The sequence below is a fragment of the Oncorhynchus mykiss genome, chromosome 7 (assembly GCF_057628025.1).
Source record: "Oncorhynchus mykiss isolate SJ-2025 chromosome 7, ASM5762802v1, whole genome shotgun sequence".
NCBI classification, from domain to species: domain Eukaryota; kingdom Metazoa; phylum Chordata; class Actinopteri; order Salmoniformes; family Salmonidae; genus Oncorhynchus; species Oncorhynchus mykiss.
In genome coordinates, this window is record NC_143028.1 from 53,044,633 (window position 1) to 53,058,951 (window position 14,319).

General features: G+C 40.8%; 1 protein-coding gene and 2 long non-coding RNA genes across 5 annotated transcripts in view; 1 reads left to right on the plus strand and 2 right to left on the minus strand.

The window, feature by feature from the left end:
* The window catches only part of LOC110528074 (dual serine/threonine and tyrosine protein kinase), a 28,102-nt gene extending 24,205 nt beyond the window's left edge, over nt 1-3,897 (minus strand). Inside the window, exons 1-2 of one of the 3 annotated variants that reach the window (XM_036983632.2) lie at nt 3,420-3,882; nt 2,585-2,807 (exon numbers count right to left, since the gene is read on the minus strand). In XM_036983632.2, the coding sequence (XP_036839527.2) occupies nt 2,585-2,789 (205 nt within the window). In that variant the 5' untranslated portion in view covers nt 2,790-2,807; nt 3,420-3,882. Of the gene's footprint in view, nt 1-2,584 lie in introns of all 3 variants that reach the window. The other 2 variants (XM_021609871.3, XM_090241305.1) reach the window with 2 other exon arrangements.
* A 5,591-nt stretch (nt 3,898-9,488) lies between these two features.
* Nucleotides 9,489-11,798, plus strand: LOC149982591 (uncharacterized). Its single transcript, XR_016497315.1, has 2 exons — nt 9,489-10,934; nt 11,029-11,798. It is a non-coding gene; the product is annotated as an uncharacterized LOC149982591 (long non-coding RNA).
* A 53-nt stretch (nt 11,799-11,851) lies between these two features.
* LOC110528080 (uncharacterized) lies at nt 11,852-14,319 on the minus strand. Its single transcript, XR_002474188.3, has 5 exons — nt 14,132-14,319; nt 13,607-13,651; nt 13,125-13,193; nt 12,980-13,017; nt 11,852-12,774 (listed from the first exon to the last, which is right to left on the minus strand). It is a non-coding gene; the product is annotated as an uncharacterized LOC110528080 (long non-coding RNA).

Sequence of the window (14,319 nt, forward strand, 5' to 3'; positions counted from 1 at the left end):
ATTAAATCGGCCATTCCGATTAATCGGTCGACCTCTAGTCTGAATAACTATGTAAATGTGATTTCAGTTTTTAATTTTGTATAAATTGAAAAACATTTCTAAAAACCTGTTTTTGCTTTGTCATTATGGGGTATTGTGTGTAGAATGATGAGGGGGGGGGGGGGGAACAATGTAATACATTTTAGAATAAGGCTGTAACATAACAAAATGTAGAAAAAGTAAAGGGGTCTGAATACTTTCCAAATGCACATACAGGTTAAGACAACGTAATAAGTCCATGCGGGAGTGTTCAATAAATATATACACTTTTTATAATTAAACCAGCAACGTTGCTGATACTACAGGATTAGCATAGAAAACATGACCAGCGGTCGGGAAATTAAGTAATAAAGTGGGTGTAGATCATTTGAAAAATCTTTAAATGATTAGAATGACAATAAAACAATTATTCTATGCATTTGCTGAGTAACTTGAAATGCACTATAATTGTGTTTATTTTCCACTTTGATGGCGAACTTTCTGTACTGCTAGCATTCCCTTTAGTAATTTTCACTCGAATTGCTAGTCCCATTGTTTAGAATTCTTCCCCATTGTTGCGAAGAGTTATGGGATATTAGAATCCCGTTGTTTTAACCTTTGTCATTTTCAACCTAAATGAATCACAGGAAATGGTCATAATCCTCCATGATGCGGAGTCATGTTCTAAAGCAGTTAAACAACAGACAAAGACAATGCCAGCAATGGACTGCTCTACTCTGTTTCTCTCTTTCCCTCCCCACCCCTTATATTCACTCCCTCTTTCTCCAACCCACCACTGTTTCCTCTGCAGCTGTTTATCTGGTATTACTCTGCATGGTGTTTGGCCTAAAACATTTTGCACGCAGTAGGCCTTATAATCCACTGGATGATTGAACCACAGTAGAAAATATATATATTTAAATACCTACTGTACTGTTTTCTACATCTAATTAGGTATTTTATTCAAGTTCACTTAGGACGCCTTGCTTAAGGAGGTGGCAGCTCATTTTATCACAACTATGGCATTCATAAGGTTTTTAGTTGAGGCCAGAAAGACCAGCCGTGTGTGTGTGTGTGTGTCTGTCTGATTCTAAAGGCGGTGACTGAGTTCATAAGGTTTTGTATAAAAATAGGCCGATAGGCTTAATAAAAACATCCACTTGGAATTAGGTTAAACAGCTGCACTTTCCATTCAGTGATGACTGGTCACATTTTGTAGCATGTTACTAGAGCTTGAAACATGTCATCTGGCATGGCAACCTCTGTGGTTTGTTGTTAGACTGAAAGAGATATTTATAGCCCTACTTGATGGAAAGGATAGATTTGCTTTTCACATTAAATTTGACATTCTAGATGCACTAGATTGAGGATGTTGAAACATTCTTGGTAAATGTGTGTTTAAATGTAAATGGGTTTAGTGGCGACACTAAACCCACAAACATACCTTAGTGGACAGGTAGGTGGGCTTGAATGACAGCCCTATTAGACAGAGGCTCAAAATAACTCACATCTCCTAGACAGGAACGTGAGAATCACACTCACACCCTGCTCATCAGCCCGCACACATTTCAAGGTCAGGCTATCCCCAAATTAACTAGTGCAATGACTATTGCAGAGTTTAAAATTATGAAATTAGGATGGCTTACAGCAAATGGATATGTAGCCTACTATGTTATTTATCATCAGTACATGTTTCCTTTTGCCTCAGTTATTTCTTAAGCGGGAATCTCAGCATACTGGGTGCCCTTTGTCAGGTCATACTGTTGAGATAGACTTTAGCTGGCCCTAATCTGTTAATTTTCCCTCTAAATCCTATTTAACACATTTTCTACAGTCGACGTGTTGTCAAAGAAATCTCTGTCCGGCCAACAGTTGTTTTTTCCAGTGGGGGAATAGGCAGACCCTAGGTCATTTACCCTACCCTACCTCATTACCTCCATTCAGATGACAGTTAAACTTTTAACAATATCCACCTGTATATGGCATCCCACCACCGTATATGAATTGGGTACAGGTCAGAAACCTGTGGGCCCTTTAGGAATTGCCTGACGTCAGCAGCACTTGTGCACATTCCTAATTGGAACATTATTGGATTATGCAGAGTCTGCTGTACCTAATTCAGTCCACCTTGAATGACCACAATCGGAAGAGTTCCCACTCAAACTCATTCTAGAATGACTGACATTCCTCTGCTATGTTTATGGGGCTTGTCCAAAGTTAATAGGGTTTCACACTGGAACCAATAAGCACATTACAAAACTTGTGAGTGGTGGCTCTCAATGAAGGCCAAGTCTGTAGAATGTAAAAGAATCAGACAGGGTCCTTCAGTAACAGGCATATTATAATATAAGTACTGTAGCTACTTGGATAAAAGTAACCTCAAGTACAAAAGTGTGTGACATGATGTGACAACCGAATCACTTAATATGGTCTAGTTAGATATGCATGTTTGGATAAGCATGCCGTTTTCTGAGGAATGTGGAAGTTTTACTGAACATTCTGTTGTGATGATGCCGAGAAAAGCGGTAATTATTGGTAACAAATGTGAACAGGTTTACATTCTTACCTGCCTCCAGAGCAGCTGCCTCCGAGCTGGCGGCCGATGCGCAGGCGTTACTGTAGTTGCGTTTTATTTCCCGGAAAAATGCGTTGGTCTCCTTCAGATTCTTTTTCAGTTGTATGGAGTGTTTATTGTAGCTGTTGAAGAGCCGGGATAATTCTCTAGCTAAAGGAGTGACTTTCTGCACATTTCCCCCACCTACCACCTCCATTGCAGTAGGTATTCGAGTCTGAAATGAGGCACAATAGGGAGAAAGTTCTTCTCTTTACTGCTACCACCTTTTGAACTTCCAACCGAATATGGTATGCAAATGGTCTCAGTCTTCAAGTTGTAATTGCCATTGCAAGTTATTGGACAAGGGCGCATCAGTGAGCGTCAATGTGATTTGCTGCTCCGTTTCAGTGAATTCTCTTATGGTCTCACTTATTCAGATCCACTGTTCAATTATTTGCATCAGTATCACTAATGTTTGTTTACTTGACGTATAGGTTGTGCCCTGGGTAATGGATTTCAAACACCAACAGTCCAAAAAGTCCACTGTTAATTTAAAGGGCCGATTGTGCAAGCGATATCGCAGTGCTAGCGGGCAACGTTTCTGCCGTGGGGAATTCCGTAGCAAAATCACTGCATCACATTGTCGCTGTCCACACAAACAAAATATGGCATGACAAACTTTGAACGGCAAATAGCTCGTTTGATAACCAGTGTCCTCTAGCAAACGACTGTCTTAGCTAACGTTAGCTATCGGACTTGCCAACTTCTTTCCAGCCCTAGCTAGCAGTGTCTCAGTGATGTGAGATAGTTAACGTTAGCTAGCTCCCGTACTAGTAGCCTTACTTACCTTCCTATCCAGTTCCTATCCTACTAGCCAGCAAGCCAGGCATCGTATTCCAAGTTAATGTTTCAAGACAGCAGACCCATTACCCCAGCCGATGTTGTCATTAGCTCCCTCGAGTAATATTTTCCACAGGTTCTACATAAACTAGCGAGTTACTGCTAATTTGCTGGTTTATCCGAGATTCCACGGAAGAGATGGCTAATTAGCTAGCAAAACAAACTCGCTTGCTGTCAATCACAGTTGTGATACATAATAAAGATGTCTGTCGCTACGCTCCTCAGTCTTCAATGAATGCTAGACAAAAAAAGCTATTACCATCACTCGAGGGGATCAACATTTAGAATGTTACCGTTTAGCAGCACTCTCTTAAAACAAACACAGACAGTTCGAAAGTACCTAGCTAGCTACAGTAGTTACTTGGAGAAGGACAATGTTTCTCTATTGCCTTCTGGGATATGTAGTTCTTCTGCCCTACTGCCCAGAGAACATGGATTCATTTGCTACTGTTAGGACGTAATCTCGTTTAATCCAGACTAAAATTTGCTCGATTAAATGTATGTTTTATTTACATTTACGCAATCTGTCCACGATATAGTATTTAGGGACAAATAGGCTCAGGTTCTCCATACTCTTTCTCTGACATGGCAACGTGTGAAAAATAGTATTATCTGGGAGTCTGATTTTAGAGGTTTGGTGTTGCAGTGAATTGGAATTTGGGTCCATGCGACTGTCAATCGAACACTTAAACTACTAACTTCCCAGGGATGGACAAAAATGACAAAATATAATTATAAAATACAATAAAGATCAATGTATTAAAATGAACTACAAAATATTTGTATTTAATTAAAATACATGTATTTTAAGATATAGAAATAACCTACATTTTTAATAACTAGCTGGCCCGAAGAGCAACAACATTCTCAGTAATGGTTACAGAAACGTTTTACTTGCTATAACTGTTATATGTTGACGTTTATCTACCGTTTATCTACCTTAGTAGGCTCAGGTTCTCCATACTCTTTCTCTGACATGGCAACGTGTGAAAAATAGTATTATCTGGGAGTCTGATTTTAGAGGTTTGGTGTTGCAGTGAATTGGAATTTGGGTCCATGCGACTGTCAATCGAACACTTAAACTACTAACTTCCCAGGGATGGACAAAAATGACAAAATATAATTATAAAATACAATAAAGATCAATGTATTAAAATGAACTACAAAATATTTGTATTTAATTAAAATACATGTATTTTAAGATATAGAAATAACCTACATTTTTAATAACTAGCTGGCCCGAAGAGCAACAACATTCTCAGTAATGGTTACAGAAACGTTTTACTTGCTATAACTGTTATATGTTGACGTTTATCTACCTTAGTTGAATTCGGGGCGGCAGGGTAGCCTAGTGGTTAGAGCGTTGGACTAGTAACCGGAAGGTTGCGAGTTCAAACCCCCGAGCTGACAAGGTACAAATCTGTCGTTCTGCCCCTGAACAGGCAGTTAACCCACTGTTCCCAGGCCGTCATTGAAAATAAGAATTTGTTCTTAACTGACTTGCCTGGTTAAATAAAGGTAAAATAAAAAAATAAAAAAATAAAAATTCACTGACTGTAAATAACTCCGGATAAGAGTGTGTGCTAAATGACCAAAATGTAAGTGTATATATGAAAATGAACATACCAAAATGTACTGCAATAGTGGGTATTATTATTGATGTCAGGCAGAGGTCAATGAGAATAATACTCAGCATTTTTTTATTTCACTTTTATTTTAACTAGGTAGGCCAGTTGAGAACAAGTTCTCATTTACAACTGCCACCTGGCCAAGATAAAGCAAAACAGTGCGACAAAAACAACAGAGTTACACATGGGACAAACAAACATACAGTCAACAACACAATAGAAAATCTGTATACAGTGTGTGCAAATTAAGTAAGGAGGTAAGGCAATAAATAGGCCAATAGTGGCGAAGTAATTACAATTTAGCAATTTACACTGAAGTGATATATGTGCAGATGAGGATGTGCAAGTAGAAATACTGGTGTGCAAAAGAGCAGTAAAACAAAAACAAATATGGGGATGAGGTAGGTATTTGCTTGCATGGGCTATTTACAGGTGGGCTGTGTATAGCTGCAGCGATCGGAAAGCTGCTCTGACAGCTGACGCTTGAAGATAGACTGCATCCAATTTGCTGAGTAGAGTGTTGGAGGCTATTTTGTAAATGACATCATCGAAGTCAAGGATCGGTAGAACAGTCAGTTTTGAGGGTATGTTTGGCAGCATGAGTGAAGGAGGCTTTGTTGTGAAATAGGAAGCCGATTCTAGATTAATTTTGGATTGGAGATGCTTAATGTGAGTCTGGAAGGAGAGTTTAAAGTCTAGGTATTTACCTAAATACCTAGGTATTTAAAGTTGTCCACATATTCTAAGTAAGAACCGTCCAGAGTAGTGACGCTGGTCAGGTCAGTAGTGACGCTGGTCATTTTTTGAATGGGGCATGCTTATTTAAGAGGTTGAGGAAAGCACTTTTAAATAACAACCAGACATCCTCTACTGACAGGATGAGGTCAATATCCTTCCAGGATACCCGGGCCAGGTCGATTAGAAAGGCCTGCTCACTAAAGTGTTTTAGGGAGCGTTTGACTGTGCTGAGGGGTGGTCGTTTGACCGCGGACCCATAACGGGTGCAGGCAATGAGGCAGTGATCGCTGAGATACTGGTTGAAAACAGCAGAGGTGTATTTAGAGGGCAAGTTGGTCAGGATATCTATGAGGGTGCCCATGTTTACGGATTTAGGTTTGTACCTGGAAGGTTCCTTGATAATTTGTATGAGATTGAGGGCATCTAGTTTAGATTGTAAAACAGGATGAGTTTATCCCAGTTTAGGTCACCGAGCAGTAAGAACTCTGACGATAGAAGGGGGGCAATCAATTCACATATGGTGTCCAGGGCACAGCTGAGAGCTGAGTGGGGTCTATAACAAGGCAACAGTGAGGGACTTATTTCTGGAGAGATGGATCTTTAAAAGTAGAAGCTTGAAATGTTTAGGCATAGACCTGGAGAGTATGACAGAACTCTGCAGGCTATCTCTACAGTAGATTGCAATTCCGCTCCCTTTTGCAGTTCTGTCTTGACAGAAATGTTGTAATTGGGGGTGGAAATTTCAGAATTTTTGGTGGCCTTCCTAAGCCAGGATTCAGACACAGCTAGGACATCAGGGTTGGTGGAGTGTGCTAAAGCAGTGAATAAAGCAAACTTAGGGAGGAGGCTTCTGATGTTAACATTCATGAACCCAAGGCTTTTACAGTTGCAGAAGTCAACAAATGAGAGCACCTGGGGACACACAGGGCCTGGGTTAATCTCTACATCACCAGAGGAACAGCAGAGGAGTAGGATAAGGATACAGCTAAAGGCAAAAATAACTGGTTGTCTAGTGCTTTGGGAACAGAGAATAAAAGGAGCAGATTTCTGGGCGTGGTAGAATAGATTCAGGGCATAGTTTACAGACAAGGGTATGGTAGGGTGAAAGTACAATGGGGGTAAACCCTAGGCATTGAGTGACGATGAGAGGTTGCATCTCTAGAGGCGCCAGTTAAGCTAAGTGTGAGCGCCGCATGTGTGGGGGGTGGGACAAGGGGCTATCTGAGGCATGTTGAGCAGGACTAGGGGCTCCGCAGTAAAATAAAACAATGAGAGCTGCCCTAAACAACAGTATACAAGGCATAGAGCAATCACAGGTGTTGATTGGGAGAGCTAAGACAATGGGTGAGACAACGAGTAAATGGCGATGAATGGGCAGAGAGGGTCAGTTAGCTACACACAGGGCCTGAAATGCTTTGCAATTGTCCATTTTTATATATACAATTATAGGTAATTTAGTAGATGCTCTTATCACACCATAGTGCCAAGACATTCTGATACCAATGCAGAGTGAGAGGGGGCCAGTTGTGAACCACTAAAAATAAATGGTATAGAAAAGTATTTATTTTGAAAGTATAAATTCACATATACCTACAGCTCTCTAAAGTATCTTGTTACAAAATACATTTGAGCTTAGTTCAGCCCAGTGTACTACAAATGACAAAATACTCAGAATTGACATTCATATTTCAAATACAGAAATTTTGCAAATCTCTGCCCCTTCCTTTGGAAAGTGCAAGTCCTGACAAGTACACCTGACTGCAGTGTGCATTTCAGGGCCGGTCTCAATGTGACCCCGCCCACCTTTTTTAGTCCAGCTGAGGTTTGACAGTCACACACTGAATACAAACACGCAAGTTTGCACAAGGCACGGGTTGAATACAAACGTATTTCATTTTTGAAGATGTAAGAAATAATTATACAAAGTGGTACTAGATGTGTTGTAACACGTTTTGCTTCATGCTATACTTTAGACAAGCTACTGATATTGTTGCAGTGAACAGACTTGTTATGTCATGTACTGTTAATAAATGTTAACATTATATTATTTCATTGAGCATACACACACATACAGTTACTACCTACCCTGATTTATAATGCTCTTTACTTTCCCAATGAGAATGGAGACAGACTAAACTATATAGTAGATATACTGAATAACTGAAGGTGCTTTGTACATTAAGTTATACCAGCTCCAGTACAGAGATCAGAGACTCGGGTGACTTCTATGTCATCTTTACTAAACAACATAACACAATTAACAATTGAAACAGCAGACAAAAACAAGGTTTGACTACTCCTCAAAAATGGCTTCACTCCTGGGGCCTGTTGCACAAAAGTAGAATTAAGACATCCGGGATAAATGACTCAGCTGAGCTCAATGAAGCCAAAACATGTGCGTCCAGGCTTAATTGGTTGCACAAAGACCAAGCCAGGATGAGCAGACACGGATTCATTAAGCCAGGTGAAACCAATCCTGGATAGGTGCGCGCTCACGGCTCACTCAAATAGACCCCGCCACAGATCACAGATTAACTGATTTACCATGGCAACTAGAGCCGCGTACTTTTCCCCGTCGGAAGCACAAATCCTCATGGAGGCATACGAGGAGGTAAAATATATAATTAAGAAGAAAGGCAACACCGCCACAGTGATAAAGCAAAGAGAAAAAGCGTGGCAAAGTATTGCAGACCGCCTGAATGCGTAAGTAGTGCACAATTACACACTCACCGCTCCGCTGAAACATCACAATTACAATTCAAATATTTAATTCACATCTCCAAAAATGCAGTTGTACTGTAATTATGAAACGGTTAATTTTTTTTATTGAAATGCACTGCAGATATGAGTGAAATTGTGTAAAGTAACTCCATCACACTGTATAAAGCTATGATAAAATTTTTGATATTTTTACTGAAAACAAGACAAAAATACCAAGTAATTTTTTGCAGTGTGACTCCATTAAGTGTGTGTGTGTAGATTAAACATGAACGGGCCAAAACGGACATGGCAGCAGGTCAAAATCAAATACAAGAACATTCTGCAGAATGGTATGGTCCCTGACTAATATTTAACAAAGCACAAGCATATATTGTACCCAGAAGGTGCCTGCTCACACATTGTCTGTACTGTTTTAGCAGTGAAAAAGAATACCCACAGACAAGGCACGGGTGGTGGGTCACCAAAGGCTGACCTTACCCCAGCAGAGGACATGGCCTTGGAGCTAAATAAAGGCAGGCCCGTCTTAGAGGGGATCCCTGGGGGGAAAGAGACGAGCATAGGTTCCTCCCAAGATGCCACCCGCTTCATTCAAGGTATGTCCTTCCATCTCTACATGGGATACAACCACATTCATATTGAATCAATTTGGACTGTCTGACTTTGGTTTACCTATTGCCTTGCAGTGTCTGGCAGCACTGTGTTCCTGTTAGAGCCACCAGCACAAGCACCAGACGATGCTGATCCAGTGAGTACTCCATCAAAGGCATACTGTAGGCCTGGCAGTAGACGATGGAGACGATGATGAGGAGGAGACCATCTCTCTGGATTCCAGAAGGCATGAGGTATCATGTTAAGACTGTGAAAGTACTATTTACTCTACAATGGTGAGGAGTCCTCATCAAAATCAAAAAATCTAATTTCTTTTACAGGACCCAGATGCTATACAGTGGGAAAACCAGCCTGGCAACATAGTGCGTATTAATAAAAGGACACCACATCCTGCCAAATTCCAGCTGCGCTAATTGTATTGTGTTCACAGAGCTCACAAGCTATCAGAAAGTTGTATGGCAACCACCTCCGGTGCCAAATAGAACTGGCAGACATAGACATTCAGTACAAGAAGAAAAAGATGGAAAATCTTGCACTGGAGTTCGAAATAAAAAAGAGGACAATTAGGAAACTGGACCTTGAAATAAAAAAACTTGAGAGGGAGGTGAGATATGCCTTCAATGTACACTGTATGCTAACTGTAACACAAATGTATTAATCATTATTTTTCTTTCCTCCCCCAGCTCCAAGAAGATGACACAGCTCAAAATAAAAATTAGGTATATTCTCGTAAAGTCAAGTGAGCCATGACATATGAGCTCTTATTGTGAGCACACAGGACGGTGGCATCTTTCTAAGGTTTTTTTTATTTTCCCAGCAATCAGTACAACCAAGTCATCGTTATAAGGCATCGCCCTCTTTTGCCCACCCCCCCCAGCACCAGGTGTGGCCACTAGCCTATATGAAGGCCCAAAATTGTGTGTTCCTTTCTGCTCTGACAATGGCATGCCCATTCGTGCGAGATGTGGTGGATGAAGAAGCACTTGTGCTGAGGAGAGCCTTCAGGTGAGAAAGGGTCTTCAGGGACCGGTTGGACCCACTGGCCTTCCCTGATGACCATCTATATGAAAGATACAGGTTTTCTGCAGATGGCATCAGGTATCTATGCAGACTACTGGGTCCCAGGATTAAGCACCGCACTGCACGGAGCCATGCACTGAGTGTGGAGCAAATGGTTTGTGTGGCCTTGCGCTTTTTTGCTAGTGGAGCCTTCCTGTACTCAGTGGGGGATGCAGAACAGCTGAACAAGGCCACAATTTGCCGCACAATAAGGAGTGTGTGTCTGGCTATCAAAGCATTAGCAGATGTCTTCATCTCCTTCCCTGGCCACAGAAGACTCTGTGACATCAAAGAGGAGTTCTATAGGATTGCAGGTAAGAGGATCTACAAATTACAGGACAACTGTTAACACATAGTAGGATACTCATTACTTTGTGTGACAGGTTTCCCCAATGTCATTGGTGCAGTGGACTGCACACACATAAGGATAAAAGCCCCCTCAGGTGCCCATGAGGCCGATTTTGTGAATAGGAAATCCTTTCACAGCATTAATGTTCAGGTGAACATAACTTTTTGATATTGTCCATTGACGAACACTCTGCATTGCCAGTGATGTGCATTGATTGGTGTAATATTCCTCATCTTATGATTTCAGATGGTCTGCAATGCTGACTGTGTGATCAGCAATGTTGTGGCAAAATGGCCTGGCTCAGTCCATGACTCCAGAATCTTTCGGGCCTCTGAAATCTATCAGTGCCTATCACAAGGTAAGCCACACAACCCCTATTTATAACCATCATGGCTGTGTCAAGAATATCACTGTGTTTATGAGGTAGTAATGATGAGATTTTGTGTTGACAGGTGAATTCTCTGGTGTGTTGCTGGGAGACAGGGGGTATGGCTGCCAGCCTTTTCTCCTGACACCTTTCACAGACCCCCAGGAAGCACAGCAGGCCTACAACCATGCCCATGCCAGGACCAGGGCCAGAGTTGAAATGAGCTTTGGCCTCCTGAAGGCACGCTTTCACTGCCTTCACAAATTAAGGGTCAGCCCTGTTAGGGCATGTGATATTACTGTGGCTTGTGCTGTCCTCCACAATGTGGCCTGCCTGAGGAAGGAGAGGGCCCCCAGAGTGCCACCAGCCATGGACTGGGACAATCCGGCAATCTTCCCTGATGACGACAGTGGTCGGCTGCTGAGGGACCAATATGTGTTGAATTATTTTAGTTAGTATGTGTGCTTTCAATTTTGGTTAAATATGTCCTGCGGTGGCAGAGGAATTTGGTTTTTTTTGGGTTCGTTTTTTGACGAATTTGGCCTCTTATGATGTTTGTGCGGTATACTGTGTGTAATACAAGGCTGCAGGGAGGCTACTGCATCCATTCATTTGTCTGTTCAGTTGATGTGTATGGATTTGTCCTGCATTTATTTTAGTGTGCAGACATGCAGGGTGTGTTATACACATTCAAAGGTCTGTATATGTATCATTTTGTATAATATGCTTAGATTCTGTGCTTTCCATCTTGTAGAGTCACTGTGACTTCAGTTTTGAAAGGAGCTGATGGTTTACCTGCTTTGTTTTGTCCTTATTCAATAAAGGAACATAATGTTACACATTGTGTTTTTATATTCATATGGAATGTGTATTTGTTTATATGACAGAGTACTAGGGCCACACTGAAGAAAAAGGATAAAGTCATAAATTTATGAGGCGGGTTCTTTCTGCAGAAAAGCTACATATTGTTTTTACAGTTGATACTTATGACAATGTGATACTTAATATTCTGGCACATCAGCATGTCTTTGTTTATGAAACCATACTGAAGTACAATTTCACGAAATGCCCCACATCTGTCATTTTAACAACTGTCCTCCTTTAAAACAACTGGTTACAATATTATGACTTGTGTTTTTTTCCCCTCTGTGGCCCTAATATTCTAGCATTTTATATATAGCCTTATAGTCTATGGGAAACTGTAAATTATCTAATGATAGCAACATCTAAAAATCATTTTTTATCCAAAATCATTGAAATTAATGATCACAAACGTTTAAATAACAGTGGGTCTAGTTATGTGATAACAATGTATAGTGAGCAGTGAAATAACTATTGGTTTCCATTTGTGGTGACTGCTGACTGACATTAGGGATGAGATTAAATAGATCCTGGAATTTAGCCTGGTCTGGAGCAGGCTAGCTCCACAGAATAAATCTCCATGGTAATTTATACCATAACATATCCTCCTGCCCCCTATCCATCTTTAGTGCAACCGGATTACGGATCAATTGAGCCAGGATCACCAAGATATCCTGGCTTAATCCCTTATCCTAGTTTTGTGCAACAGGCCCCTGCTCCTCAAAAGAGGCAAAGACAGTAATGTTCTTGTTGTCAACTGCCTCCACATAGAACATCTCATCATCTCTCTGGAACATGAATGGTTCCTTGAGGAGAATATTTTCCTCTTCATCCAGGCCATCATACAACCGTAGTTCTTTAAGGATTGTAATGCGGTCTTCCCCGTCCATCCCAATTACACTAGGGAGGGTAAACAGTGCCTTTAAATGTTCGCTGCCTCTAGGGTGTCCCTTAGAAGAACATCTGCTTCCTTGAAGAAAAAGGAAGAATAAATATTAAGAGTATTGGCTCATCAAGTCAAATTACACCCTACTTTCACAATACCACCTTGCAAACAAAAGCCACTATTACTAAAGGGGTTTTCAATGATATCTATAACTACTCATCAAGTCATCACAACTATTATATCTTGCCATGCATCAAGCCTTCAGCATTACACACAGTAGACTACATACCCAGTTCACAGTTCGTCGTGTTTTGTTTTCAGTATCGTCTAGAAAGAAAAGAAAACAGATTGTGGTCATTAAGTAATGCAAGGGAACCTCTAGGGATGTGTGTACAATAATGCACCTTAATTTTAGCTAATAGCCTATACAGTACCTGATCCTGCAGAGCTGGATGCTGATGTGACATGCTGTGACTTCTTGGGAGGGCGTCTTTTACATCCTCCTGAAATATATTGGGGGGGGGGGGGGGGGGGGGACAGTTTGAGTCTTTAAACATTGGTTTAAGACTATACCACTCATCATATCACACCTCCCTGTAGTGTGTTTTGTTTTCGCCACCTTTTTCGGTCTTTCAACCTCTCTTCTTCAGACCTTAGTGACTGAATGACATGCATTCAATATGAACATGTACTCAGGTCAGTCTGCCTACAGTGAACCAAGTGATTTTAAGGATGCAAATGAAAAGTTTGTATAATGTTCAAGGTTTACGGCATGGGAAAGTTCTGCAGGAGAACTAGGCACCACCGCCGCCTAATTTGCTGCATGTTTTCCTTTGAAAAATAAAATCACACAATCGGATGAGTATCCCAAAAAACATTATATACACGAGATGAGAATTTCATAATTCATACATACCTCAGTGAAATCACACTGTGCTTCCATTGCAATGTACAGAGCGTACTGTAAATTAAGAAAGAGTAGGTTGTTACGTTTGATAGTTATAACAAATCATTAAAAAAGTAAAGAAAAATAACAATTCAACAGTTTTTTATACTTCAGCATGCATAACAGTTTTGAACACAGTTGGAACTGAATTAGCCAAAGTATTTTTCACAACATGTATGTGTGTTGCTGGACCAGAAAATGTATTTTCGACTGCAAACACACCATTTCTCACATCAATGCACTCACATGCCAAAAATCTTTCCTTGGACACTGTTTCAAAGCAATGTGTATGCTTTCTTCATAAATGTGTTTTGAAGTTTTTCTTATTTAACTTCAGTTTGTAGGTTTCCTTCATTGTGGGCAATTAGCTAGATCACGTGCTAATTAACGCTATGCTAACATCAGTGCGGTTGTTGGTAATATAAAAATATACCACTGCACTGGTATAACATGAATATTACAAAGTACATTATGCATAATGACAGTCTCACTTACTTCCATGGTCTATATTTTTATCCATGTTGGCTAGGCTCAATTAAGGTTCGCTTTCGTAGACGTTGTGCCTCAATTTGGGTGACGTTGAAGGAGACGGGAAGCGTTCGGGTTAAACGCGTTTGACTCCGCCTACATTGGGCCTGGCCCGAAATTGCACACTGCCGTCAGGGGTTTCTCAATTCCGATGT